Genomic DNA, 27204 nt, shown 5'->3' with positions numbered 1-27204 from the left:
AATATGTCAAAGACAAGAAGGATCATATGGGTTGGATAAGTTCTTGAAGTGTCTTTTGCTACAAAGCATATTGATATAGCATTGGCTGAAATGCAAAATGTTCCTCAAATATCGATATTTATACTGTTTGATGGTTGATTGAATTGATAATTGTATCCATAGACCACTTGCAGCATCCAAGGCCTAGCCACAACACTTCTTTTCACACACATCAAAATTATTATTGAATACGATATAACTTTTTTTTTAAATGCAATTGTCGTCATTTTGACTTTAAAAAGTTTAGATCAAGTAGCATCCCTGACTCCAATCGATTGCGGTGGCAAAATTCAAACTCGATCACACACCAATTACATTTAGTGGTTGTATCTCACATTCAATGCAAAATACCCATCCCAACGTGTCAAAACTACATACAGGTAGGCTTAAAAATTAACGGAAGTGATCGTAAATACTAAAAAAAGATGATTTAGAATAATACAAAAAATTATATTTTCTGCCACTTTTGGCCATTTTCTGCCATTTTCTGCCACTTATTTTGGACCAATTTCTGCCAGGTGGTAGAAAATGGCTTTTAATAATTTCTCATCCCTGACAAGCATACAAAAATGAATTTTTTTAAAAAGGTATTTTACCTTTTTAAATTGATTTGAATAATAAATTTTATCGTTTCGAGCAAAGCGAGAATCACATAAAAATGTGATGGAAAATGCAAAAATATTGAGAATCCGCCAGGGATCTCCCTTGTGAAAAACTGAAATGCTCTGGAACCCTTCTTTTACAGTAGCCTCATCACTAACAGGGCCTGGACATTGTCACCCTTGGCAGTATTTCATTTCAATCTGCTTGAATATTTTGGCTATCTTTTCTTGAACTGCATCGTGGGCCTTGAAAGTAAGAACGAGAGCTCTTTGGCCCTTCATCCGGATTTGAGGTAAGCAAGATAGACTCTTTTTAAGTGGCCAAAGGACGATAGGGATCCATAAATATTTGCATATCCCTTCTTGACGTCAGGGTCTGTAATCCCAACGCCTTGGCCATGGTTTGTGCCCACGATATATGAGTAACATGGTGGATAAAACACTTAAGCTGAGCTAGAGTCCTCGGACCATCGCCCCCCTCAATTGAATGGAGTCTCCTCCATATTTCTTTTTCCTTGTCTGACCACTAGTGAAGTGACCACCAATTGTTAGAAGTAGTGGTTGGGACGAGGACAACTCACTCCAATGCTACATTTGTCACTCCGTACAATCATAACTCTTAAATGTCAAAAAGGACATTTGGTAGATGGATCGTCAAAGAATCAAAATGTCACGGGTAAAAAAATTCTCGGACGAGTAAAATCTCAAACGTGATCTTGGGCGATATGCCTTCCAGGCTCTGTATTAGTTACTCCCCAACGCTTTTGATTGGGCCCAAAGAATGAACCCCGCCCAAAATCTCCAATTCCAATTTCAAAAGGCATTCCGCTAATCCAATTCAAGGGAATTTCCATTGTCGTCATGGTCGTCGCTCTGGGATCTCCGATTTGAAAATGAATGTTACTTTCCTCTCACCATAAACCATTCGCCGACGGCTTCAACGCAATAATTTACTCTTATAGAGTAGGTGCCGTTCCTGAAAAGTCCTCTCGATTCTTGCCCAGAAACAAGAATAGGCTTGTTCGTAGTAGTAGATCTTTCAACTCTCCCGACCTCGCCCAAGGCCATTATGTGGCAGCATGTGGGTAACTTAATTTTCTGCCGCTAACGACGGCTTAATTTGTGCTCTTTTGGTCCAAAGGGTTTGGTTTTAGGATATGCATCACGAGTGAGATTTGTAAAATACTTTTGATGAATAGTTTAACATTTTGTTATTATGAAAGGCGACGACTTTTGGCATTGGCAAGGTGTGAAAACAAGCGAGGCTATCGTTGTCGGAAAGTCAAGAATGCTGGCAAGTCAGTCAATAAAGATGGGACCATGATTTTGACATGGGTCCTTTCTCATATCGAAAATGTCGTGAGCATTTTGTATCAAGACTTTAACTCCCTGAAGGAAGATGAAAGAGAGCTCCTTCCGAAGAGACGAGTCCCTAAAACGAAAGAGGACCCAACGTTCCTAAAAGCGCATGTGCACTGATCCTCGTCGCTTTGGCTCAGAATCGTCCCGTTGGTTGGAGAGAAGTTCCTATTTCCTTCTTGTTCTCCCTCCCCTCTGGTTTTTCTTCACTGGCCTTCACGGAGCCGACCGACTCAATGGAGAAGGCCGCCGCCGCAGGCCTTAATAACCCAGAGAAACGAGGGAGCGTTTGCCCAACAAGGCTGCCGCTCGGTCTGTGTTCCCTTTCCCTTACCTAAGAAGAGAAAACCAGATCCCTCGCTTCTTCGCCTTGAAATTGTCTCACACCAGGTCTTCCTTTTCGTGGTTCGTTCCGTCTTTATCATCATTGTGCTTCAGTAGTGGGGAAGAATAAGGACTCTCAAGGCATTATTTCCACTTCTGAGATTTTCTCCTCTGAAAGTGGGCATGAGGCCCGAGAAATGAATGCTGAACCGAGCTTTGGTCCTTGTCCCTTAAATCTACCCATGTGCGGATTGGTGCATTGTATTTGAGTGGTTTCGGAAAACCCAAGGCTTGAATTGTCAGAGGAGATCTCTCGTGTACAGGGTTCTCTCCTCTCGTTTCCTGGACAGCAGAAGACAAACGGAAACAAGTTAGGAAAGAAATTTGAGGACCTCAACGACGAGTGTTTTGACATGGATCTATACGAAGAAGCCTTACCAGGCCCAAGTGTGAGGGATGATTATCGTTGCCTGATTTATGTGCGTGTGAGCCATGTAACGAGCAGGGGCCCTTTCAGATGCAAATACTGGGAACGTGCATTTGGCAGCCGTCCCAATTGGAAGTGACGGAATCAGTGACATGAGTAACAAGTTTGCGTGACCAATCATTCGTTCAAATCAACCAAGCCGAGGTGTGTATTATTTGGACTTTGGCCTGCCATGTGATGGATGGTGCTGGTACTTCAATGAACTCGTGACTTAGGTGGATAACTCTCCCTCCCTCGTTGGAAGTGCCAAACTTGACAAATTCAGTTGGGTGTGAGGCTGCCAATCTGTGATGGAGAATTGTACCATTACTAAAGTAAATCCTGCCCATCCATTTAATGACCGCTAAGGGTAACCTTTCCTGATGAAAAAGGTGTTGCTGTTCCAGAAGATGCTTATTCTCTAAATCCCCAATCGAAAGTTTCCGAAGGTATGCCTTGTCCACAAATTGGACGTGGTTGTCTTGCATTGGACCTTTCTCCATACGTGAGTGAAGTGCCCACAATACAGATACAGCGATAACGGCCAACGGAAGAAATATCGATTGCCAAGGTTTTCTGTGCCCTTTGGGCCATGATTTCAAGGCAAGGTCGCCTCAGATCGCTGCAAGCAATAATCATTACATGGCCAGCCTTTGATTAGTCTGGCTTGGCAAGAAAATGCACAAGAGAGCTATTGTTGGGCCAACATTTCGCCCTTGGCCTTCAGTTTGACCTTCGAAACGCGAGCATAACATGAGCGTTAGCTCCAATTACTGTCATAACTGAGCAACAAATGGTGCGGAACTCGATTCGTGGCTTTCTTTAGCGATCAAACATTGTCCTTTGATCCTTCGAAAGATACGAGTGGCGGCCATTCGGATACAGATCTGTCAAAACCCAGCCCCCTTGTAAGTTTTGTGTTCATTGAAAGTGTGCGAAGGACAGCTGAATTGCAGTGACGTTCCACCAAAGATCGATATCAAATCAAGCAAGCCAGCCCTAGAGGCAAAAAATCCCTGGCTTATCCAGCCGTATTCTTGGAATACAGTGGTGGACTTTCGAATGATAGAAATAGACAGTGAGTGACACAAAAGGAAGAAGAACAGGGAGGCGAAAACTTGTTGCAAAACTATTCAGGATTCCATTTGGGACGAGAATGAACGCAAGGTTGTTCATTTCCCAAACGCAATAGTGGACTAAGGCTGTCAGTGGGAAGGAAGCAAACTTTTCCAACACGAATTCCCGCCCATGGTCTGCTTTCTACTACTATGGCAAGACTTCATTAATGTTCTGAGTCAAGTCCGTAGGTTATTCAAAACCAACGCTGGGCCACACCCATAGCATGCTGGAAAGGCCCAATTATCCAGGGAGCCGGTTTTGAGATCATCAATTCCCTTGAGTAAGATCGTTCGGAAGATGACCCAGGTTTCTCCCGCACTTTACTCTCAAGTCACAATCAAAGAGATGATGGCGTCGGAGTTGACGCCAACCACTGGGCCCAGTTCCACTCTCTCCCACACGACCAATACGTTCGTAGGGAGCAGTACTAGTGAGGATGATGAGAGCTCGACAAACACAGCCCTGTTCGTTCAACCGCAACGAAATGGTCGCAAAACAGAAGGTAACGGACACTACATTCCAGCCTTCCAAGACCACGAAGAAGACCGAACAATTGTCATTGATTTGACAGAGGAGCGGCAATATGTGAGCCGAAACACACCAGACGATCGGACTCCTTCGAATGGATCGGCATTACAGGAGCGTCCTGCACAACATGCCATTGAAAATGGCCTTTTTCCAGCAGAGAGGAGTCCGAGTCTCTCCGATCTAGGTCCCCATGAAGACGATGGCGGTCGTTTTTTGATTTCACGAATGCTCAATGGGCGCACTGAGTCCGTGCTTTTATCTCCTGTGCACTCAATTTCGGTGGCGTCCTTGAATGAAAACGAAGACGATTTTCAGGCTGTGATATCCGAGCATGATGAGTTAGTGGATGCACGCACAAAGAGAGAAGACGGTGAGCCTGACAAAGATGATGGACACGAAATGGGCCCGAGTAACGACTCAAATGATGATAATGTACATGAGGGACCGGAAAGTCCTCATTTGGTGCATCATGAGCAAGAACCACTTTCAAAGACCTTTCAACGCATTCTCTCATCCTCATCAACGGTAGCCACAAGAGGAACCGCTTCCATAGGTCCCGGCCTGCTCCAATCTCGTCCCTCCAAAGAATTGGGCGGATATGACGAAGAAGCCAAAGGATTGAGTGAGGATGAAAGGGATCAAAGAGAGGAAAAACCTAATGAACCAAATGAGTTCCCATTTCAAGCACTTTCTTTCGCAACCAAGTTGCCGGAATTACCGAATATCAAACCATCAAATACTCATCAAGAACCCAAGCCCATTCTGAGACCCGCCATGGGCAACAGTGCTTTTTCTCCTGTGACAACTCCTCCGTCATTGGATTCAAGTGGAGGTCGTTTATTTCGACCCAAAGAGCTGAACACCCTCAGAGCAATTCGTGGTGTGGGACCGGACGCCCATTCTCGTAACGGTGACCTAATTCCAAGTATGACCTCAGAATTGTCCACTAATGTGCCAGCGCTTGCCCCTCCTCCTCCTCCTCCACTTCCACTAGGACTGAATGCTATTACAACAAGTGCTAGCAATAGTAGTAGTAGTAGTAGTAATGAGAATAGTAATCACTTGGTTCTGCATAATAAAGGTCGCAGTAGGAGCTTGAAGCGCGATGGTCCCCTCAGTCTGTTTACTTACAACAGCAACGACCTGTCACTCGACTCCCCGTCGCTGATTTCGGCCAATGCGAACAGTCACTTCCAGAGCATGAGTTCCTCAGGTCGACTCCGAAGCGGGTTCGTGGCTGCCATGGGACGTGGAGGCATTGATGGATCCTTGGATCGAAGATTGGCCAGCCAAATACACAGGACAGTGACAAGGAAATCTCAAAGTAATGACTTTTTGGACCGAATTGACGTTAGCCGTGGAACAACATCATCTTCCGAGCTTCGAGCGAGAGGGACTCGAGTCAAAGCCAAAATGAACAAGATCGAGAAGAATCTCTATTTGGGTAATATGGAAGCTGCCACTGATGTGATTCTCTTGGAGTCTCATGGTATCACGCACATCATTACGTTAGACTCTGTTCCACTGCCAAGGAAGATCTCTTCGTTCCTGCCCAAGATAAAGAATTTGCATATTCAGGTTACTGATCTGCCAGATGAGGACATTCTTTCGTTCATTACGTCTGCTCTGGCTTTCATTAATGAGGGCATAGCCAGCGGGGGAAATGTCCTGGTCCATTGTTTCCGAGGCAAGTCCAGGAGTGCCACAGTGGTGACAGCCTTCATTATGCAGAAGTACAATCTCTCGTTCGAACAGGCCTTGGCACGGGTCAAAGCCAAACGAGACTGCGTGAATCCTCATCAAGGCTTCTTGGCCCAACTGAAACTGTATGAATCCATGGATTATCACCTCGATCCCAGCAATGTTCAATTCAAAATGTTCAAACTGCGCTTGGCATCCGAACGAATGCGCAAGGCCAAAATTCTGTTCAGGGACAGCCTTGAGAACGTGCTCGACGAAGACCCAGGGGAACGGGGTTCGGCCAGAGGTCATTACTCCCAGTTGTATAAGTGCAAAAAGTGCCGGAGGACACTAGCCACCTCGCATAATGTCATTCCCCATGTGATAGGGGAGTCGCCCGATTGGGCCAATGGGAAATGGAGTCTTCCAGCTGAAGAGGTATTCGAGGGAGCATCCGATATCGGATTGGAACTTTGCTCACAATCCGTGTTCATCAACCCCATCCGTTGGATGCAAAGCGAGATCAAGCAGAATCTCTCCGGACGCTTATACTGTCCGAACTGCCAGGCCAAGGTTGGACAATACACTTGGATCAAGGGTTGTCAGTGCTCGAGCTGTAAAGCAATATTGATTCCTGCTTTCCAATTGGACGTGACTGAGATCATCTTCAAAACAAAAAGTAGATACTTACAATCCAGTGGTCGAGAACCGGTTGTAGTGTAGCCTCGGCGAAGCCTTAATAAATTAATCAACTATGCTCGTTCTCTTGATCGAGATCAATGCCCTCTACGTACTACATACTACAAATACTATATCATCCATCTATTTTGAGACTATTCAATAAACCAATCGATTACACATCGTTCCTTTCGCGCTCGATTTATTGAAAACCAACCTTGGTGTATTGGATTGCAAAGCATTAAGACTTTCCACATAATCAAAAAACACCGGCCTTACGTTATGAAGGCCTACTTTCCACCGGCATGTTCAAGCCCTTAAGGTGTCTCCAAGGCAAAAGTTCCCTAAATTTTTCAAAGCAACCACAGCGGAAAAAACCTTTGTGGTTTCAAGTACGGGATCATTAAAACAGCTGCGGGTACCATCCTTTTGTGTCACAGTGCATTAAGCCTTCTGGTCTGTCGCAATCCTGCTCCACATGTCATGGCAAGCCACCATAATGCCAACTAAAACTATATGGGCCCACACATTTTGTCTCTCGTCCGACCGCTGGAACCTAAAACCGACACGGTAAACTGGTTATTCGTATGCATGGTCGATGAACACTGAAAGCTGGAGCGACGCCATCAAACGTAAAACAGACCCATTAGAAAAATTTCGAGGAATGGGGGGAACACATGTTGGAAATGCCTTTTCCCACCACACCGTGATGCATTTCTACCATTGACGCAAGGTTGAATTTTCCCGTTTTGTTAAGATAGTTCGTAAGACATGTGCGTGTGGATTCATACTTAACTTGTTTAATTAAAGTCAGATGTTCCACGTGGTAAGAAGAGCCTAACGGATTTGGTTTGTCGGTTTTATAGTCCTAAAAGGTAAGCCTGAATCAAGCGCCTGATTAAGCCTCCCGTAATTCAATTACGTCTTTTGGGAAGAGGAGCTAGAGTTCAGTCTCTATGAGGATCGAGAAAGAATAAAAGCATCTGACTTGTTCCTTTCTTTTCGTTGCACTCAGTCGTACATATAGTGAGTGGGCGTTGGAAGCTTGTGGGTTAGTAGCCTGATGCATCGTTCATGGGAGGGATTTCCATTTTAGGAGGATCTCCAAACGAGTTTGGTCCACTTGGATCATTAGCCTCTCAAAATGGTTCCAGAAAACTGCTCATCAAGCGAATGGATAGGGCTAATTACTGTTTGGACATTTTTGCTGACGAGGCGGAGATATTGAGCTACTAGCGGAGAAGACGTGGTATGTACTGAAAGATTCAACGGGGAGCCCATCCATCAACCCTCCTCGCATTATTCATGCATGAGGACTATTGTGCTCTTTCGAAGTTGGTCGAAGCCACGAAGCACACGACTGTCCTTGAGCTAAAGGTCCCACTTTTTATCCCTCGAGAGAGAGAGAGACGCAAACAGGAAAGATAGAGAGGGCATGAATAAATAAACCCAACATCGTATTGAAAACCAATGTCCGCTCTTCTCTTATCCTTTGTTATGAGCCACTCTTTGGGTATCTAGGTTAACTCGCCGTTTGCATAATAATCAAGAAACATGGGCGAGTCAATACTGAAAGTGTCCCATGCAATCAAACGGCTCTTTGTTCAGTAGGATTTATTTACTAGTATTACCCTAGCCTCCACTTTTAAGATGAAGATAAAAAAGGCAACGATAGGTTTGATTTGAAAACCATTGAACATGTTAAAAAGAAATAAGAACAGACGATAGCACTGCAGAAATGACAGAAACCGCCAAAGCCATACAAATGTTTTCTGGTTAATTTTTCAATCAAAATTTACGACCCACAAAACCCAACGTTCGTAATGGGACATAGTTATCCTATTTATGTTTCCGTTAAAAAGTTGAACCAAAGTGGCATTTGCCCCATATTTTTTTTTTGTTCCTATCAGCAGGTCATTTATGTGGCGCCATTTGAATGGATAATACCGAATAGCAATGTTATTGTAGTTTCAACCCCACTGATGTCAATCTGATCTGATCAATACAAGACAAATGTGTTATTTTCAAAGCATTGCTTGGATATGTTGTTGTATTAACTGAAAGTTGTCCCTTCCTTGACAATAAATGACCAAGTATATCCTCACCCAATAAACCCTTCCAATGAGCCTGATGGTGTGTCCAATAGGCTGGCAAGGTGGACAAATATTGACCCAATAGTTACAGAGGTAGAGCGGGGGGGGGGCAATTACTTTGGCGCAATATATCAAGCACACTTTGAAAGGCGACACTTTGGTCATTGGGCAAGCTTCAAGACCTTGGGACCACTTATCTATAGGAGTTCTCTTTATCTGGATCTGTTTGTGCACATATTTGGAATCATGGGAACATTGATTTCTACCATTTCCATCTTTCGCAACAGCTGGTTGGTACCAACTTGTCCCCTTAGCATCTTCATCGCACCTTTTTTTTGGATTCACGCCTCGAGTTCTTTAAAGACTCGTAAGTGTGTTTCAAGACTCCAGCCTCGACATTGCAAAAAGGGACGAATTCTTCCTCTCGCTAGAAAATGCACCAGAAGGCTCTAGTGATGTAATCAGGGTCTTCCTCTCGTCTCAGTCGTACATTTCCATCACAAGTTGATTAATTATTTGTAGTAGGTGAGCATTCCACAGAAACATGGTTCCCTTGACACCTTGCGTTCCATCTGCCCCAATAAGGGCACAAGAAACTAGAGGTCTCATAGGGGGCTTACTGCCTACAGCAAGCTTATCCCTTGGCCCATACTACATACAAGGGGGTAACCTCCGCTAGATTGCCTAATCAACTTCTTGTGACCGGCTATGAACAAAAGAGGCCATTATCCAGACCTGGGATGTAATCATAATGGCAATGAGACTAACGTAATTGCAATTGCAATTTATTGTAACTTAATACATTTGAAATCAAAGTAACTGTAATTGTGCATTGATGAAATTGAGAAATTTTGATTACAAATTACTTTTTCATTTTGATCGTATATTCATAACAATTTTTAATGAATCTATCACAAAGTGATGGTGAAGTCAAATATAGATCTCTCTCCAAATGTGTACCTTTTATTTCTGTCTTTAATGTTACTCACAGACTTGCCATGATAATGAAATGATTGCCAGATTAGTTTGACAAATAAAAGGACATGTAATTGAATTGTGAATGAATGGCTTGAAAACAATTCGAATGTAATAACAATAAATAGTTACATTGGAAAACCAAAAAGCTGTAATTAATTGTTTATGAAGGTCATTTGTTACAATCCATTACAAGGTATAAGTAATTGACACAAGTCTGCCATTTTCCCTTTGCGTTAAAATGAACCGTCGGCCCAATCGGCCTTTTTATGAGGGCAGAAAATCAATACAACGAAAGCGTACTCTGGTATGCAGAAGATGAACGAACCAATTCACGTGACACATTTGGCACGCAATTGATTCGAATGCACTATCGGTAACTTTTGTTAACCTCTTACAACCCTGTATTGATCTCCGGCCCAAAAAGGCAATTTTATGCTTATTCGCCGCACGTACAGTATGCGTAGAATGGGCTAATGTCTTGCGGACAAAGTGGGATAGCACAATAGGTATAGCCGTGCATAATGTACTTGAGAGGTCGGATATGTGGTTTTCTCGTCTCGCACTACGTAGATCCGTCACGTTGTGAACTCTATCGATCGAGTCTCGCTTCCGCCCACCACCCACAATGGACAAAACATATCCAAATGATGGCAATTTGTAATCTGGGATCAAACCCCATGCAATGGAGAAACATGGAATGGAACAAACGTTCCCACGCATTGTTCCAATGGACTAAGTACCTTCGCTATGCATTTGATACATTTGGATGAACATGGCAGCTCTTGGATGTATGACCTGCCTACAAATTGCAAATATGGGACTGGCAAGCGTTTACCAAACCAGAAAGGCTATGCAAATTTTGAATTGGCTTCGGAGATCCCCTTTTACTATTAGAAGCAAAGGTCAGAGTGAATGCAAAAAATGAAGTTCCACGGTTCGAAGTTATTTTCCTTCACATCAAGGTGTTAAAATTGAGCAATCCTCTAACTCGAGACTAGAGTGTCATTTTGACGATTTCATACAAAGGGCTCTGTTCCAAGTTAAAAATCGACATATCACAACTACAATTATTGAACTAAGCGATCCATTTTGTTTTTCTTTCTCTACAAGGGCATCCTTTCTGGGTCAAACTGGATGCAATTTTTCCACTTACAGTACAGTATTGTAAGCCTAGACGCCCTTCTTCGTTCGTTGACTTTGAAGATGTCACCCTCAAAGTCCAAGCAACTAAGTCTTGGTGTCAGAGATGGGGTCTTCGGTTTTACCGCAATGCGACCAATAAAAAAAACACCGACATCCGAAAGCGAGGCAAAGACATTTCTTTTGACATCAGGAACAATTCCCCACAGTACTCGTCCTATTGGGTTACCAAGTTTCCATTTATTTGATAAGTTTTCTAGCTTTCTGTGAATTCGAAATCCATCGAGCAAGAGGTTTGCAAAAAGCTTGAAATAAGAGGCTTCGTGGCAAAGAGAAAGCCCTACGAAAGCAACGGATTTTCCTCTGACCAAACTCTACCTAGAAGAATCCACTGACCATCATATCAAAGAGCTTACGGGCAAGTAGGAATCTTTACCTCTCCAACTGATGGATCAATTGAATGTTGGCGGTTCCTAATCTGACCGAAAATGTGTTTTTCCCCTTTTTCTTTGAAATGGGCCTTAGACGCTGGAAATCGAAAGAGTTTTTTTGCTCCAACAACCGAACTTCTCTTTCATCACATTTAAAATATTCAGCGAGTCATCGTTCGCCTCATTCATTCAAGTTTTGAGTTCGGCTCCTTACTAGGTTCATTGAAAACTTTCTTGGAGGGGATCAAAGCTCACAGATCAATGAGTATGTTTATTCCGATAGATGGCGCTAAGATATTTTTCTTCTTCTTCTCCAGCTGCTAGATGAATTTTTACACCATGAATAACTTTTTTATTGCTGTGGGTACTGCTACTTGATATTTTTGTCATGAAGAAATGAACCACATTTACAATTTGGAGATGCTGAAGAAGAAAGCATTGAAAAGTTATCAGCACACCTCCGCAATGCTTAACTCTTCAAGAGCATTATGCAACAAACAATCAGCTTTACTTGTTCTAACAGTATTGTTAGGTAAAGTTTCACTTCTCGTTAGACTTTGGGAACAAAAGAGGAGCGCAATTCCTTTCAAAAGAGGGCAACAAAAACTTGAAAGTAGCAAAAGCTGCATGGAAAAGGGTTGGTAATTGGACCAATTTCCCGATGATCTCATCCAGACCAACTTAGAAACAGGGTGAGAACTTCATTGAGATGATGGCCTCGAACAACAACCATTGCCTTTGTTTCCGAGTTAAATATAAGAAAAAGGAAAAGAGAAAAGAGAGATTAAGAACGAGTGAGCAAAACAAGGGAAGGCTCTTTCGAGATTCCGGCCCGACGGTGAGATAAATTGCTTGGGCTTGAACTTTTTGTGCTGTCAGAGCCATTCCATAACTAAGAAGTAGAACCAAGTCAGGGTTTTTAGACTCTGTTGAGAAAAAGTCAGAACAAGGTTCTCGACGAAATGTGGGAATGATCCAAATTGGACCGATGGAGGTACCTGTTTGAGGCCCACCGTCTCCCATTTGGCTAATGGCAATGGCGCCCTGTACTACTCATATGTAGATTCACCTCGCATATCTTCGTTTGCAGATACAGGAGCTAGAAAACTGGCCTTCTTTTACTCCAATGGGACATGTGAGGGAAACGCACTCGCCTCGTAAATTACGAGACAAGACACTAATGGTTTTGAGAGGAGACCAGTTGGCTCCCTACACCTGTACCTAGAGTACAAGTTGGCTTACCAAAGATTGCACGATTGTCCAGATACCAAGCTAGCTAATAATTGCCGTCCGGTTTTAGTTCACTTTTAGCTAAACAGCCAATCTCGGCTCTAAACGTTAGCAGGTGTTCAAAACGTGACCTCGATTTTTTTCGAACTTTTTGTAAGTGAACCTCAAAACCCGTGTTATCTTCGGGATCGACAATCAAAAAATCCAAGGATTATCTGCATCCATGCTTTAAATGTTGTAATGATCCATGAACACCTATGTGCAAGGCGAATAAGTAAATCCATGTGGAAAACTGGGGCTAGTTAGGTGTAAATTTAGTTTTCAAGTTTTGTATCGTCATGTAACACTAGGGAAAAAACTAGCTCAATACATATGGTCCATTGATGTTGAACAGTTTTGAATTGTGTTGCTAAAAGGTGTCACACTTTGTCATCTCCACGCAAATGCGCTCCTATTCCAAAACATATTTCAAAAACTTTTGTTTTATAACAAGCTCTTGGCATTTTTGGCTGGAAGAGTAAATTTAGCTTTCCATCAAATGCAGAACATTTCAATGAGTGCACTATAAAAGTGAAGAGTTGCGACAATTAGAAGAAGAGGTCATGTCTTCAAGTCAGATGCAAGATAGGATCTTCTTATTTACCCGTCCTTCCGAAAGTCCAAGAAAAATTCTGAAAGGTGTTCTTCTCTAGAAAGGCACATACAATGAGAAGTCTTAGATGCATAACATGGAATGCAATTTAGATGGCTTCCCTCGAGTTGTTTTCCAATCTTGGCAATTCTTCTCTCGTCCTCGAGGCCATCCACTACCAAAACCCGGAACATGTCACGTGGAGAACTTAGAGAACCGCCATTCCGGTGGTTCCATCGAGGTTAGTGCATGTAGCAAGGAAGTTTTGAGCAATATATTTAGCTGCAAATGGCTGGAAATCTTCGATGGATTCCATTAGACCGCACGGAAAAGGAGGAAGGAAGAGGATGACTGGTTTGCACTTTAAGGACCCATGGAGACTATTTGGAACATCAAATCCAACTCTCCTCCGTCTTCCTCTTATTCTGAAGAGATGACATTGACGGCATTTTCTGATGGGTTTGCCATGTCAGAGGGAATCATAACTCGTAAATGCACCTTCTTCACTTAACTAAAGATCTATCTCGGAAGGCTTATCCAAGTTCAAAATCCCATTTTTTTAGGTTCCAGGTTCGGGTTGCTTGTATTTGTTGGAACAGTGAAAGTTCAAAAGCTATCAAGACCCAAGAAGCCATTTCTAGGATTTACGGTCAATAAAAGCTTCACTCTCAATTGGCTGGGTTTGATTTTGGCGAGGAAACCGAGACGTAAATCCTTGGACGGAAATGCCGAACAATGCTTTCCATTTTCTGACATTAAAGACCAGCCCGATGAATAGGAATCCATGTGCAACCTAAGACTGCGAAGCAACTTTTGACACAATTATTCCACTCGACGTAACAAAAAGAAATGCTTTGAAACGGAGACTTTACAAACCATCATCGTCGATTGTCCACAGTTTAGGAGAAGGATTTTACTTGGAGAATGGCATCAATGAATATATTTTTAAGTCATATGGAAGAAGGGTATGGGTCACCGAAATAACTGAAGATTTTAAGTCAAGTATAACCCCCACAGCAATTTCTACTAATCTGCCCAATAAAGTGTTGTTACTAAAAATCGATTATCGTCTTTTCAGACTACTTTACAATAAGTGGAACGGAAAGAATCGTTTCATGCGAGTAACCCCATTATGTATCACGTAATCCGCATTATGGGTTTGGGTAGTCGCTTTTGCCACGATAGTTTTAGCTTATGGCCAAGTGGCTGTCCACTATTCATTCAAAAAGACAACAACTAAATTCTACAAAATGGCGTCAGAAAGTCTAGTAACAAATTAAACGTACTTTGATTGCTCATGAAGTAACGAATTCTTGTTATAAAATCTGTGAAACACAAGACCCTATCATTTTTGTCTATCATTAATATACGTACACCGTGGCAAACCCACCATACCATGGGAAATCAAGAAGCCGTCCGACCTTGGCCGTGAAACTGTGGTCGGAACATCCCGTTTCTCTTGAAGGAAATTACGCTTGGAGCGTTATGCCCTTCTTTATCCCTATTCCCCTCAGGGTTTATCAATCCTCAGAGGCTCAAACCAAAAGTATGACACTCTTGAGGAAAATTAAGCCTGACTTCCCATTACTCCAGCTTGGTTTTATCATGGTTAAGCCCGTGAAAAGTTTGGAACAAATTTAAGTTGGCCAAGGATGTTTCATTTGACTTGAGTTCCACCGAGGGACAAATAGTTGGACATGACCCCCGGTAAACATGGTCCTTTTGCAAATCGAAAGTGCTCTGACTAATCTATAATGCAACGTATTTCGGATATTTTTTTTATCAGATTCAAGGTGTACTGTACAGCACACAAAGCTTACTAGCGAGGCAAGTTTGAAGAATTTCCAATAATTGGACCAACACTGAACATTGTGCTCCAAAACAAGATCCATATATGTATGTTTAGTAGTCCCTAATTGGTGATAGATTTTATGTTTGGAAAAGAATTTGAAAACATTGATGAAAGTTCTATGGACAAAGTCCAAAAATCAAGGTTGAGAAGAAGTTTTATGAAATAGATTGTGCTCAATCAAGGTCCAAAATTTAGTAAGCTCGCGGCCATCAAAAGTTTGAGGCACTTAATCTTGAAAATACGAGCTTGTTAACACCTGAAAGTTCTAAAGTCATCTCTTCTTGAGAGGGACCTTAAGGAGGAACTTTTAGGAATCTGGAGAAAACAGAGAAAAACAAAGACCTTGAGGGTAGTTTTACAACCAAAAATACTGAATCAATTGTTACCAATGTAATCCAACCTAAAACAGATGCCGTATCCTTTTATTGGAGGCGAGGGCAATCCTTTGGTGTAACAGGAAACCCAATCAATATTATATTTCTATTTGGACTAAGTTTCTTGTGGGATTTCCAGTTCTAAGCTGTCTTCAGAGTAAATGCTTGAGGTTGCCACATTGGGTAGCTCAACTATCCGTCCCAAAGTTGTTCCACCATCGACATTGTTTCACCAAAATGAGGCAGAAGAAATCAATTTCATCCTTCACATTTTCGGCCCTTCATGTTCAAAGTTTCCATCAGCTAAAGAGATCTTGGTTCTACAAACCTCCCCCAAACGACATGGGATTTGTCTTCAAATGAGAATTCTCAATCTTCAACGCCAAGTGCGATCCATGTTCCAATTGGGATGAAATATCTTTAGAGGTTAAAATCATTTTTCCCATCCAGTGATATCCCCATCAAAGGCACTCACATGCATTCTGTTCATAAGAAAGGAAATGGAAAGCCACGAACATTTTTTTTGCTTCCGCTGAACTGAGGCCTATTTCTCTTTTTGGTATCAAATGAACTCCTATCCATAACATCCACGGAACACATGGAACAACGGCCATTGGATGTCACGGAGGCTCAAGGAACTAGAAGTATTAAATTTTCCAATCTACGTAGGAACACGGAAACACAAAAGAAGTCTTGTAGGTTGCTTGCATATCAGAATGAAAAACTCAACCAGATCCTGTCGATTGAAAAAGTTTCGTAATCCCAGAGTCAACGCAAAGCCCTGCATACTGAAGGCCAAGGAATCAATCTGGTGCTCCCAATCAAGTCTGTGGATCCTCTCAAGACGAAAAGGAGAGGGAAAAGGATGTTGAGTGGGATCTAAAGAATTCCGTTGTCTAGGCCGCCTAAGTAAATACCATCTTTAGGACTTCCTTCTTACTAATGGATCCAAAATTTGCTCTTTCTTTCAGCTGCAGGCCTTGATCTTGGGTCTTAGTGATCAAGGGGCTTCTCTTGGAGAAGAACATAAGAAGGCTCCCTGCCCATCAAAAAAAAAGGATCCATAATATTTTGGAAGTATGAAAACAGACCGACATAAATGAAATTACTAGCTTGCCGACAATTTTCCACGATTAAAACCCCTCAGATTTGCAATTCAGATAGCTTCAAAGGAGAATCAATGGGAAATATTTGATAAGGATAAAAGGCAGCATGATTGATATGGCTGCACTTAATCATGGACTATTATATCAGCCCGCCAAGGTAGTCCATTGAATTGAGTTAAGAGTAGCTATTTCTTTTACGAGGGTTTCCTACTCCCTGGGTGTGGAAAACTAGAGAAGAGGAGAGTAAGTGGATTGAGGACAAATCATCAATATCAAATCAATCAACGAAACAATTCAGCTTTTTTTTAAATAAATTGCTAAACAGTAATATAATGGCATTACTATCTTTATTTTTGACAAGAGATACAGTTAATTGGCAGCAGCCAGTAAGTGTACTTAAAGGCATGTCAGAAGTCATTATAGGTATATCAATACGCCTGGTTACAAGCAATTCACATGAATGATTACAAAAATGACATTTATCAAATTCTTGTGTACTAAATTTGATATCAATTGACGTTTGAAATTCCTAGCACCGACGGCTTAGGCCCAACTACGGGGGAAGGTGTGGGGATCATAAAAATTGACGCTTCCTTGCTATAGCATCCTTGATTTCATTATGGAAGAATAGTTATTTATTCAAGTGGACTTCACATATCATATCATGAAGTCTAGCAAAATGAGTCTGTCAGAGAGTTGATATGGTAAAAGCATTTTGGATGAGTTTACTTTTTCATGCCATCAAGTTTGAAACGAAGAGTGAAGGCCTGCCAATGCTTCTCTTCCAACAAGATGACAAAAAAGAATTGACTTGAAGGTCACAAACAATGTCAACTTTTTGGAATCCAAATTTAAGCAAGCTCTATGAGGAGCAAGTAAAGTCCATGAAATGTATAGTTTTCTTTTGTGGTAGTAGAGTTTATTTAAAACAGAAAGAAGCCCAATTGGGGTAGTGAAAATTTTGCGTTTGTTCCTCAGTGGATGGAAATTTACTATTATGGCTTATTTTCTAGCCATGACTTGGCAGATGCTTTCCAGTCACTTATAGAGAGAGAGCCAGCATAAATTAAGTCTCCATGTTTGTTTAACTTGATGATGACGTTAGTCAAAAATTACATTCAAGTAGAAGGAGCTTTTCTTAAAAGAAAAAGTAGCCCCAATCGAGTAAGAAAAAATTTCCACGTCTTTCTGTGCCAATTTTAAAGATGGAGAAGTAGAGTTTGAATCGTATGTTGAATGGCGGCATATTTCGCTGACTAGACAAGCAATCAAATGAACGTTTCCAAGCCAACTTGAAGGATTTGTCGTGGAAAACAAGGGACACAAATAAGAGAATGCAAGGTCTTCGTACTCAAGAGCCGCATGAATATCCAACAAACGTGTCTGGATGCATCAAGGGGCGAAAAATGAGTCTAATCCATCTGGAGTACAAGTTTAATATTATGATGCGGGCTTACTCTTTTGAATGGGACAACCGAACTTTTCTTAAATATGATTGGTGAAGGTTTTGATTTACATCTAGAGATCAAATTTTCGGGCAAATTCAATACATGCATCGAATGAAATTAGGAATACTTTGCAAGTTTTCATATGAAAAAAAACCTAAAATAGCGAAAATTCCGTAATAAAAACACTTCTCTGTAAATGAATCTTTTGAAAATGCGCGCTAAAAACACGAGATATGTCATTTTTGTAATAACTAGTAACGGTTGTCCCCAATGAGAAAAGAAAGCGGTGTTGTCGATTGCCAGTTGTACTTTGGGGAAAGATGCTTATTGGAGCCGGAAAGAGAGAGCGTGAAGCACATGTGCTAACAAAACGAGAGAGAGACAGCCAATTTCACTAGGTACAGGGCTAGGTGCCGACATCGTGAACATTGAAATAAGTTCCATCGAAATTGCCATAGCATTATAAACATACTCATATCAAAGCACTTGGAATATTAATGGTACAGATCGATTTCATTAGAAATCCATGTGACTTTCATAATAGAAAAAAGACTGCCAGATAACTGTTGACTCATTGCCTTCCAGTACAACGTGGTCTTTTCCAAAATCATGCCGCCTTTGCAGTGGTTTGTGGCGATAACCTGGCGAGTGTTTAACTTTGAAAATTTACAGTTAAATGACAAACATCGTGTTTGACATCATGTGAAATTTCAAAAAAGGAAAAACGTTATATGATGCCAAGGCGTACTGGTGCACAAATACTAGTACCTTACCCTGTACGTTTTATGTACCTGCTAGGTGGAATAAATGGAACAACTGACGCTTACTATATAGTCCAAAGTCACGGAAAGCGGCTTTGTGAGTAAAGAAGCATATAATGTGCCCATTTATAGATGAATCGATCATCCCTTTTGATATCCAAAATGTATTATTAGTTACATCAACCTGGCATAGAAAAATCGTATCCCCTCAGAACAGAATCTTCTCAGCTTATCAGATGAGGAGCAAGTCGACCAAGAAGTGCTGACAATGCTGTCAGTAATGAAAAGATGGTGATCAATCATCGTTGCGACGACGAGAGACGGTTCACTGCCTAATCCAGGCGAATATCTCTAAAATATGGTGTGGAACGATCATCGTTATGTACTTATGCAATACTGTACAGTCCCCAGATGAAAACAACTTGTCGCACTCGAATCTTTGAGCGAGGAAAACAAGAATCTTCGTAACTCTGTCAGTACGTACACTAGGCAGTTCGAACGCTCCTGGCCTTGCTCTAGATTTGCCAAGAATGTGAAGTCTGAAGGGCGAGGGAACAAAGTCAAGTACTCAGCCCAAACTTACAAAGACTCTAGAGTAAGGTAATATTGTATTGTTGCCGAGCACTCGCTCGAATCCGAGGATTTTTCGCCTCAACGTGATCCACCAACAACTGATGGACTTCAAGGTCTCTCTAATGTTTTGTGCGACAGTGACAATTCAAGCAGAGCTAGAAGAGCCATTTGCTGAGTGAGTAAGTATCAAGCCGGGTCATCACATTCAGACCAATTCGTTTACGGGAATGTCAGCTGAATTCGACCGCATTCGACGATTGATTGTTTCTTCCGTCTTCCTCTCAAGGAGGATCAGTGGTGGATGCGCCCTTGGCGCAGTAATTGGCGTCGACGATTACAAATTGCCTCAGAGTTCCTGAACCTCCAAATCTTGGTCCCACAGACAACCCGCAGTCTTAGTCTCGCTTCCATCCACCTCAAGTTAAAGGCTGATTCACGACGCTCTATTTCCATCCTATTAAGGGGATAATCCAATTAGAGCCTTGTTTTCTGGAGTGCTCAAGCGAGTGGTTGGAACAAGTGGAACATCCCTGGAAAATAAAAGTGTTTTACTCATCCAACGAAACTTCAATGTCGGACTGGAGGGCTCGGATGAAAGAGATAATCCATGGAAGAACCAACCCATTGAACCTTGAAGGCTGAGCCTATTTTCTAAATCTGACATCGTTGCCAAACAAAACGTGGTGTCAAGCATTTTTGGTACCATACAGAGCGACCTTGAAAAATCGAGGGAGAGAACACTAGCAACAACCACAAGAAACTAACATGTCAACTTAGCCATGCACAAGCTGAAAAGGCTCAACTTGCTGTAAATAAATCGCCCAGGGAAGCGTTGACGGGGAGTCAAGATCTTGTCAAACTCGTATATTCATTCAAGTTTGGCAGTGAAAAACGCCATTCTTGACTTGGTACAACATCCTGAGGATCGGAGCTCAAGTTTGTTGTTCGCGCTTGAGTCACAATGGACCGCTTTGATCAAATGGAACGAATGCAATGGTCTTCGAGGAGTAACGCTTCCAAGGGTCCGAAACGATTGTGCAGATTCTGTTTGTTCGCCATTCTGGTGCCCATCTTGTGCCTCTGTGTGCCATTGTACATTCGTTACCAGGCTTTGAAGCCACATTTCTTTACCTTGTCACCGGCAGACATGAAACTCCTGAATCAGGTAACAGAAAGAGCTCACCAACAATAGCCTTGGTGTAATAAAAGGGTGGGCTGAACAGTCCCTTAGATTGTGGGAAATGCCCAACACTAACTCACTATGTACCATCGAACATGGAAAAGATCCCCCCCAAACGGTCCCAAAAAGATGCAGAGCCGATCGCTCGTGGGTGGCTGACTACACCGAATATGTTCAAGCGAGGCAGATAAAATATTGAGATTTGATCCTGCTTTCTGTCTCGCTACTCAGACTTGTCCCAGCTACGCAATGTTGTCGAATGGTCCTATTCAAGGTCAAGTGGCCATTTGTTCTTTTCAGGAGAGCCGTGTTTCCACTGTTTGGTGCCAGGAACAAGAGCTAAGAATGAATGGTTCGTTCAATGCTTACTTACTCTCCGAGCGCCCCCAACTCCAGCGCTACCGTCAACATGTCAAGATGAGACGCAAAATGATGCTCCAAGATGATATCAAGGAATACTGGGGCTTCTACCTCTTGAGGGGCTCATTTGTCCGTCTGTCTGTTTGCTCAAGACATGAAGGCGCCAGTTTTATCGTAGTCAAAGGTCTCAAAGATGCCAGACGATGCGCTTACCTAGGAGAGCTAGACTCGATCGAAGAGTCAGATGAGATATCCGAAGAATTTGAATTCAATCATGAAATTGTACCCGAAAATTCATTGCTCAATCGAACGATGAACAAGGATGAGAGAACGTCATTATGGTCGTCGTTGGAGAGGAGTGGCAATGATTCCTCACAGCAAAATCCATTGTTGGATATCATTGATCAATTGGACACTCGACAAAAACACGAAATCGTTCGAACGATCTTACAGCGGCTCAATCAAGACCCGAATTCCGAGGAGAGACTTCTGGACTTGGAAATCCGATCAAAATTCGAGGCCTTTCAAATGAGAGAAAAACAGAAATCTACATTCCCCAACGCGATGGAAACAACAACGCCAAGACTTTCAAGAGACCTTCAGAGCCGCAAAAGCAGAATAAAAGATGAGATCACTCAAACTGATCAAGAAGTTCATGGACAGGAAGTCATTGACACGGACAATTTTCCCGAGGGCATCTACAATCTCAGGGACCAGGGTCGCTTTGACATGCAAACTGAGAATGACATGTCCAGAGAGGAAGTGAGATCGTCATGGTCGAGTAGCGAGGAGGCCTTGGCAGCTTGTGAGGGCCTCATGTACAATGTGCCTCTAAATGGAGCTACCCGTTGTCAAGCTGGATCCACCGAACAAGATCTCAGAGAGATCCAGACCGAGATCTCTTTCGAAGTGGCTGAAACCGGGTTCTATTACTTCATTTTCGCCAATGAGAATGAGATCACCGACAACTTCCTATTCGCTACCTTCGATCTCCACAAGACCGCCTTCGATGTGAGCAGCAATGTGTTAAATTGCACCAATACGACGGTGTGTGAGCTGCCACTTGGATTTTGGTCCGAAGATCACGTGGTTTTGGAAGTCCCCGAGGAAGAAAATGATCCGTGCAACGCATTGGTTGGCTTTTCGTCGCTGGAGGAATGCCATCGTATTATTGTGGCCGAAAGCATTTGTCATCCTCGAAAGTCCATTTATGTGACTTTTCTTATTTCTGTCCCAGTGTTCATTCTCCTTTTTGCATATATCTGAGGCAAACTGGGGCCACATATCGTACTCTTGGCCTTAAGCCAGTCCAAAATGTCAGAGAAGAAACTTCATTATTTTTGCTGGATTAATCTATTGCTCAGAACCTCGTTGATATTTTTATACAATTTGTTTATCTGCCGTAGGACTCACTGGCTGAGCCCAATAAATGAGGAGGAAAACTGCTACTGGGAATTTTAGATCATCCTCCACAATACTTGGAAAAAGGAGTCTCTTTGAAGGGGAGTGAATGGAACAGAGCTTGACAACTCTTTTTGGCAACGATCGGTCTTTTGCCTTCCAAAAGTCACGGACCAAGCGGTCTTTAATCTAATAACAGAAGACCAGTTTCTTTTCGAAGCGTATTGAGGAAGGGTTGTCTGGTTCTGGAATTCAGCTTCAGTACAAGGTCTAGCTCTCTATTAAAAAATGTACGTTGTGCTCCAGAGCCATCTTTAAACGCTCGGGAGAATAAAATAGACTTATCGGGAAAGCATAATTGGTTTATTTCTTGTATGCAGTAACGTTGCCGTGGAAGGGAAGCTGGCTCGGCCTATCACTCTTGATAGGCCGAATGAACTATGCTTGTAAAGTAATCAAGGAAAAGGAGTGAAAAATCAATTTTGTCGCCCTGATTTTGGTCTTTGTTGTCGTATCCTGTACATAGACAAGGCCCGCATAAAAAAAATAAGGCAAAACTCAGCTGATGTAATGACGACACTTCGCATACAGTAGTTCGAGAAACTGGCGAACGTTTGTCTTCATCAACTGAAACATAACTTGTAGTATCTAGTGACTCAAGCTTAGAAAACGTAGTCAGATTGTGAGCGAGTTTACCGCTGAAGTCCCGCGTTCTCACTACAAAACCGCTGATGCTAAGTCCATTTTTCTTTGTATTAAGGTCGGGCCAATTCGAGATCTAGTCATTCTAATTATCTGTGTTATGAACCACTGGAATATGGACGGGGATGCTAGCATCTAGAACTATCACTTTGGAAGCAAGTGAACGAAATTGTGAAGAGAAGAAAAAAAAAACAGGTTGAAAGTGTGTGGTCGAGCCGGTCGACCCGAGAGATGACCTCGCTTATGATCAACCGACAGAGGTAGCTCGTGCTCGGGCGTGAACGCTAGCGGAGATGAAAAGATATCTTTCATTACTTTTTATTGCGAAAGTTACCAATTTACCTAGTCTTTTTGAGAGATCACTGAAAGCAACAACGAATATCCCAACTATATCTTCCATCGTTGTTCAACTGTTGGGAAATTCGGAGAGACAAAGATAGAATTCAATCCACACAAAGACATTGTATTTTCCTTCATGGCCACAGCTCATTGATATTGCATGTTTCAAATTTCAACTTAATTGAACGACTGGGTCAAAAGTAATGTCCTCTCAAAGCACAGTCTCTCTTTCTCTTCTTTCTCGGGCTCCTTCATTGTTTAATTTGCTTCCCTCTAATATTCGTAGGGAATACGTAGGCCTTGTTTATCCGGTAGTATCTTTCAAGTCAGACTTGGACAAATTTTTAGATAGTATTCCAGATCAACCCTACGTTCAAGGACTAGCTCGGTCTGCCAACTCAAATACGTTAGTAGACCAAATATCATATAAAGATTGAAAGGTAATAAGCAGACGAATTATAACCTTTCATTTTAATGATACTTGGGTTTACATTCCCTGTAGCGGTTGGAAAAGCCCTTGAAAAACCAAACCCAAGAAAGTGCGGAAAAGGGTGATGAATGAATGATTTGCCACAAAAGGGCTAGCCCATTCATTCTCTGTAGTTAGATAATAATTTTTGAAAGGGCATACATAACCTTTGATCGAGTCGTTTGGTTGTCCTGAAATTTGAATTATGTAGTTGTTGCAACTTGAGACCACTCATATGAAGAAGAAAGCAATGCTTGTAATCGATTCCGAAATGTCATTTCTCTATCCAAGCATCCCCGTCCATATTATAGTGGTTCCTGCCTGGGCAAACATTTGGACCATCGCGCACCGTGAGCTAACTAAATTTGCATAAGTCGGACGAGCTATCTTAAAGATTCAAACATGTGTCATTCTGTTGTTGCTTTGACACCGTTGTGTTATCACAGCTCAATATTAAAATACTGTTGGCTTGAACTACAGGGCTATTTGAATTATTGACAAATTTTATTGGCATATGATAGTTCAAGTAGTCTGACTACCTTGTCTAGACCATGATTACATTGAATCACGTCAGTTGATTGTTTTTCGCCATAGTTTTGAATCACTCTATATCCTCTACTATTGTTCAATTAAGCTTGGTTTTAGACAAACCTGATGCCAAAGAAAGTGTCAGTAATGATTCATTTTCATTGGTACTTCGTGGTGCTCTCTGAAATGGAGACGAATTGCAATTCATTACATTTCATGACCATGAAACTGATCAATTTTAAATTATTTAAGTGAAATTCTTGAAAATTTCATGGAATGCTCAAATTGAGTCTGCACACAATTACTTTGCATCAGACTTGTGCTATGAGCAATGTAAAATTGCCTGAAAATGCTCAAGTCTTGCTCGATGCATACTTTGGCAAATTCTGATTATTGACATGAAAATTACATGTAATGAAATCAATTTTTTTTCAGATTAACATCCTTAAACTCATTAATAAATAAGTACCCTAAAGCTATTTGGAAAATACCAAGATGATTTATTACAAAAATTTCTTGATTTCCACGGGATATCCCCAGGATGTATGTCTTCATTCATCTCGAGCTTGCTATCACACCTTCTGACAAATGTTCTTATCACAATAAGATGGAAGATTTCATCATTAGCAAAATATGACGTTTTTCTGTGCAGAGGAGAGCTTTATTGATCGGAAGAACATTGTTTAAACTGGAACAACATACTCACAAAGTACATTTAATCCGTGGGACATTCCATGCCAAGTGATAACACCCAGTTCTCAAGGTCTGAGCGTTTTTGCATATTTGACATGAAAATTTGTACCGAGGGAAAAATTAGTCCTTATTTGAATACATCATCAAGGTCTGACCTTTTTGACTCTTTCACGAAGGGTTCAAGAGGCGAGAATTTTGACCATGGCAGACAAAATGATAAAGTCTTCCAAAAAATGACTTTACAACCGACTGAGTGAAACAGATACTCTCTATAATAGTAGAAAATCGCACATTTTGTCATTGTTGAAGCATATAATGGCAGTTCCAATATTAAAAAGGCATGTACCAGAGGCTCGTTTACTTTTGCACATTACTCTCAAGTACCTCTTGCGGCATATTTAACTTAACAAAATTTGAATTTAGATTTCAATGATGATTTGTCGTCTTATTACGATTAGACTTAGTCAGGGCAAGTTTTGATATCCAGACTAGAGCCACTATAGTGGCTCTAATCCAGACACAATGTTTTGATTGGGTAAACTTTTTTAATGTTTTGATGGCATTGTGGGGAAGATTTACTGACTTTCCTGAAATATTGAGTGTTACGAAGTTAAGAAGGGTTCCATGTTCTTTCGATTCTAATCTGTGGCTTTATTAGGGAAAATTGTCTGTTTCATTCACAATCTGTTGCAAGTTGTCGGAACAAGGTGCCAAAGCTGTCGGGCCAATCAAGACTGACAACGGGACCACAATAGGCCTCGTCAAGTGAATGCGTTCAAGAACAACTGTTATTTCATGGAGTAAAATCAAAGATAACATGTCCAGCCAAACTACTGCGGATGCATTGAATTTTGATATTTATTTTAGAAAAATAATTAGCTGATTGTCTAAGCAAATGGCATTTTGGTATTGCGCCAATTTAATGGCGCGTTCACTGAATTATACTAAACATGTTTATACTGTTGGGTTTTATAACACAGCTCACTCATATCACTCGATTATTGCAAATTCAATTGGTGAATGGAGCGAGTTGACTTTGATGTTTGTCTTAGTTCTCCCTCCCCAAACTGCGTAGATTTAGTGTGCGGGGCCACATTTGTCCTTGAATTTCCTTCACTTGACGTGCCCTATTGTCTTTCTGGAATCTTCAGTTTGGACCGGTCGACTAGGCACAGGGGCATGAAGCTCTGGAAAAAGTCTTGTTTTTGCCGAGTCTTGTTCTCAATCACACTTCGAACCTTGCTCAGAATGGTATCCAGGACAAGCTGAAATTTAAGGGATTTTGTTTGGCCCGGAAATGAGCCCGCAGTAGTCTCAAAACTCGAACTTCCTGAACTTCTTGAACTTCCTTGTGAGAGCCAATTTGAGTAGAGGGCCCGTGCCTCTTTTCAATTTGAGCTCCCTGAAGAGAGACTAAATTACAACAAACCTTCGATTAAGGCAGCACAATATTTTCTTCAGTCAAATGCTTGAAATTGACATCTTCAATACTCAAACTAAATCATATCGTTAGGTACTCATTTTTTCATTTTTGATCAGATTTGTATCATTATTAAACAATACATAATTTTGGCACGTTCAAATGAATGCTATTGCAACTAACATGCACAAAAATCAAAATGGGACCTGTGTTTTTGGCTAAAAAAATAACGATTGTTGGTCGACATTTGGTTGGAGCAGATGCGTGTTAGGGCAAAGCCAAAAAACGGCTTTGGATGGTTAAATAGACTTATATGATATGTCATTGGCAAAGAAAGTAATCCAGGCATTGCTTTACCATGAATACTCATGAACAAGAACAATTCAAAATGATTTGAAGACAAATGTAACTCACACCTAGTGTAAATCAATTTGAAAAAACTGGCCCAATCTGCCCTATTTTTTTTTTGCTGGAGCTTTGTCATGGACGAAAACAAAGAAAGTAAGGAAGCCATTGATGATTTTGTTCCCTTTTGACGACCAAATCCAAAATTTTAATATACTACATTCCAACCCTCATATTAGGCAAACCCAACGTGTTGCGCCAGCCAAGGTTGCGGTTGACCAGTATTTTCAAAATAACAAATGAAAAATAACAGCTTATCTGGCCGACTGAGCGTAGGCCGAAGAAGCAAATTTGA

General features: G+C 41.6%; 2 protein-coding genes across 2 annotated transcripts; both read left to right on the top strand.

Moving 5' to 3' along the window:
- The first annotated feature begins 2349 nt into the window (after nucleotides 1–2349).
- On the top strand, nucleotides 2350–6975 carry LOC131882327 (uncharacterized). The gene has a single exon (XM_059229445.1). The coding sequence runs from the start codon at nucleotides 4207–4209 to the stop codon at nucleotides 6838–6840; it is 2634 nt and encodes an 877-aa protein (XP_059085428.1). The 5' UTR covers nucleotides 2350–4206; the 3' UTR covers nucleotides 6841–6975.
- Nucleotides 6976–19445: 12470 nt separating this feature from the next.
- On the top strand, nucleotides 19446–22412 carry LOC131882405 (uncharacterized). Its single transcript, XM_059229542.1, has 2 exons — nucleotides 19446–20577; nucleotides 20893–22412. The coding sequence occupies exons 1-2, from the start codon at nucleotides 20374–20376 to the stop codon at nucleotides 22216–22218; spliced, it is 1530 nt and encodes a 509-aa protein (XP_059085525.1). The 5' UTR covers nucleotides 19446–20373; the 3' UTR covers nucleotides 22219–22412.
- The last annotated feature ends 4792 nt before the right edge of the window (nucleotides 22413–27204 follow it).

This window comes from Tigriopus californicus, chromosome 1, assembly GCF_007210705.1.
Source record: "Tigriopus californicus strain San Diego chromosome 1, Tcal_SD_v2.1, whole genome shotgun sequence".
Classification (NCBI taxonomy): Eukaryota; Metazoa; Arthropoda; class Copepoda; order Harpacticoida; family Harpacticidae; genus Tigriopus; species Tigriopus californicus.
The sequence above is the reverse complement of the archived record's forward strand: the minus strand, read 5'-3'. Positions and strand labels throughout refer to the sequence as shown.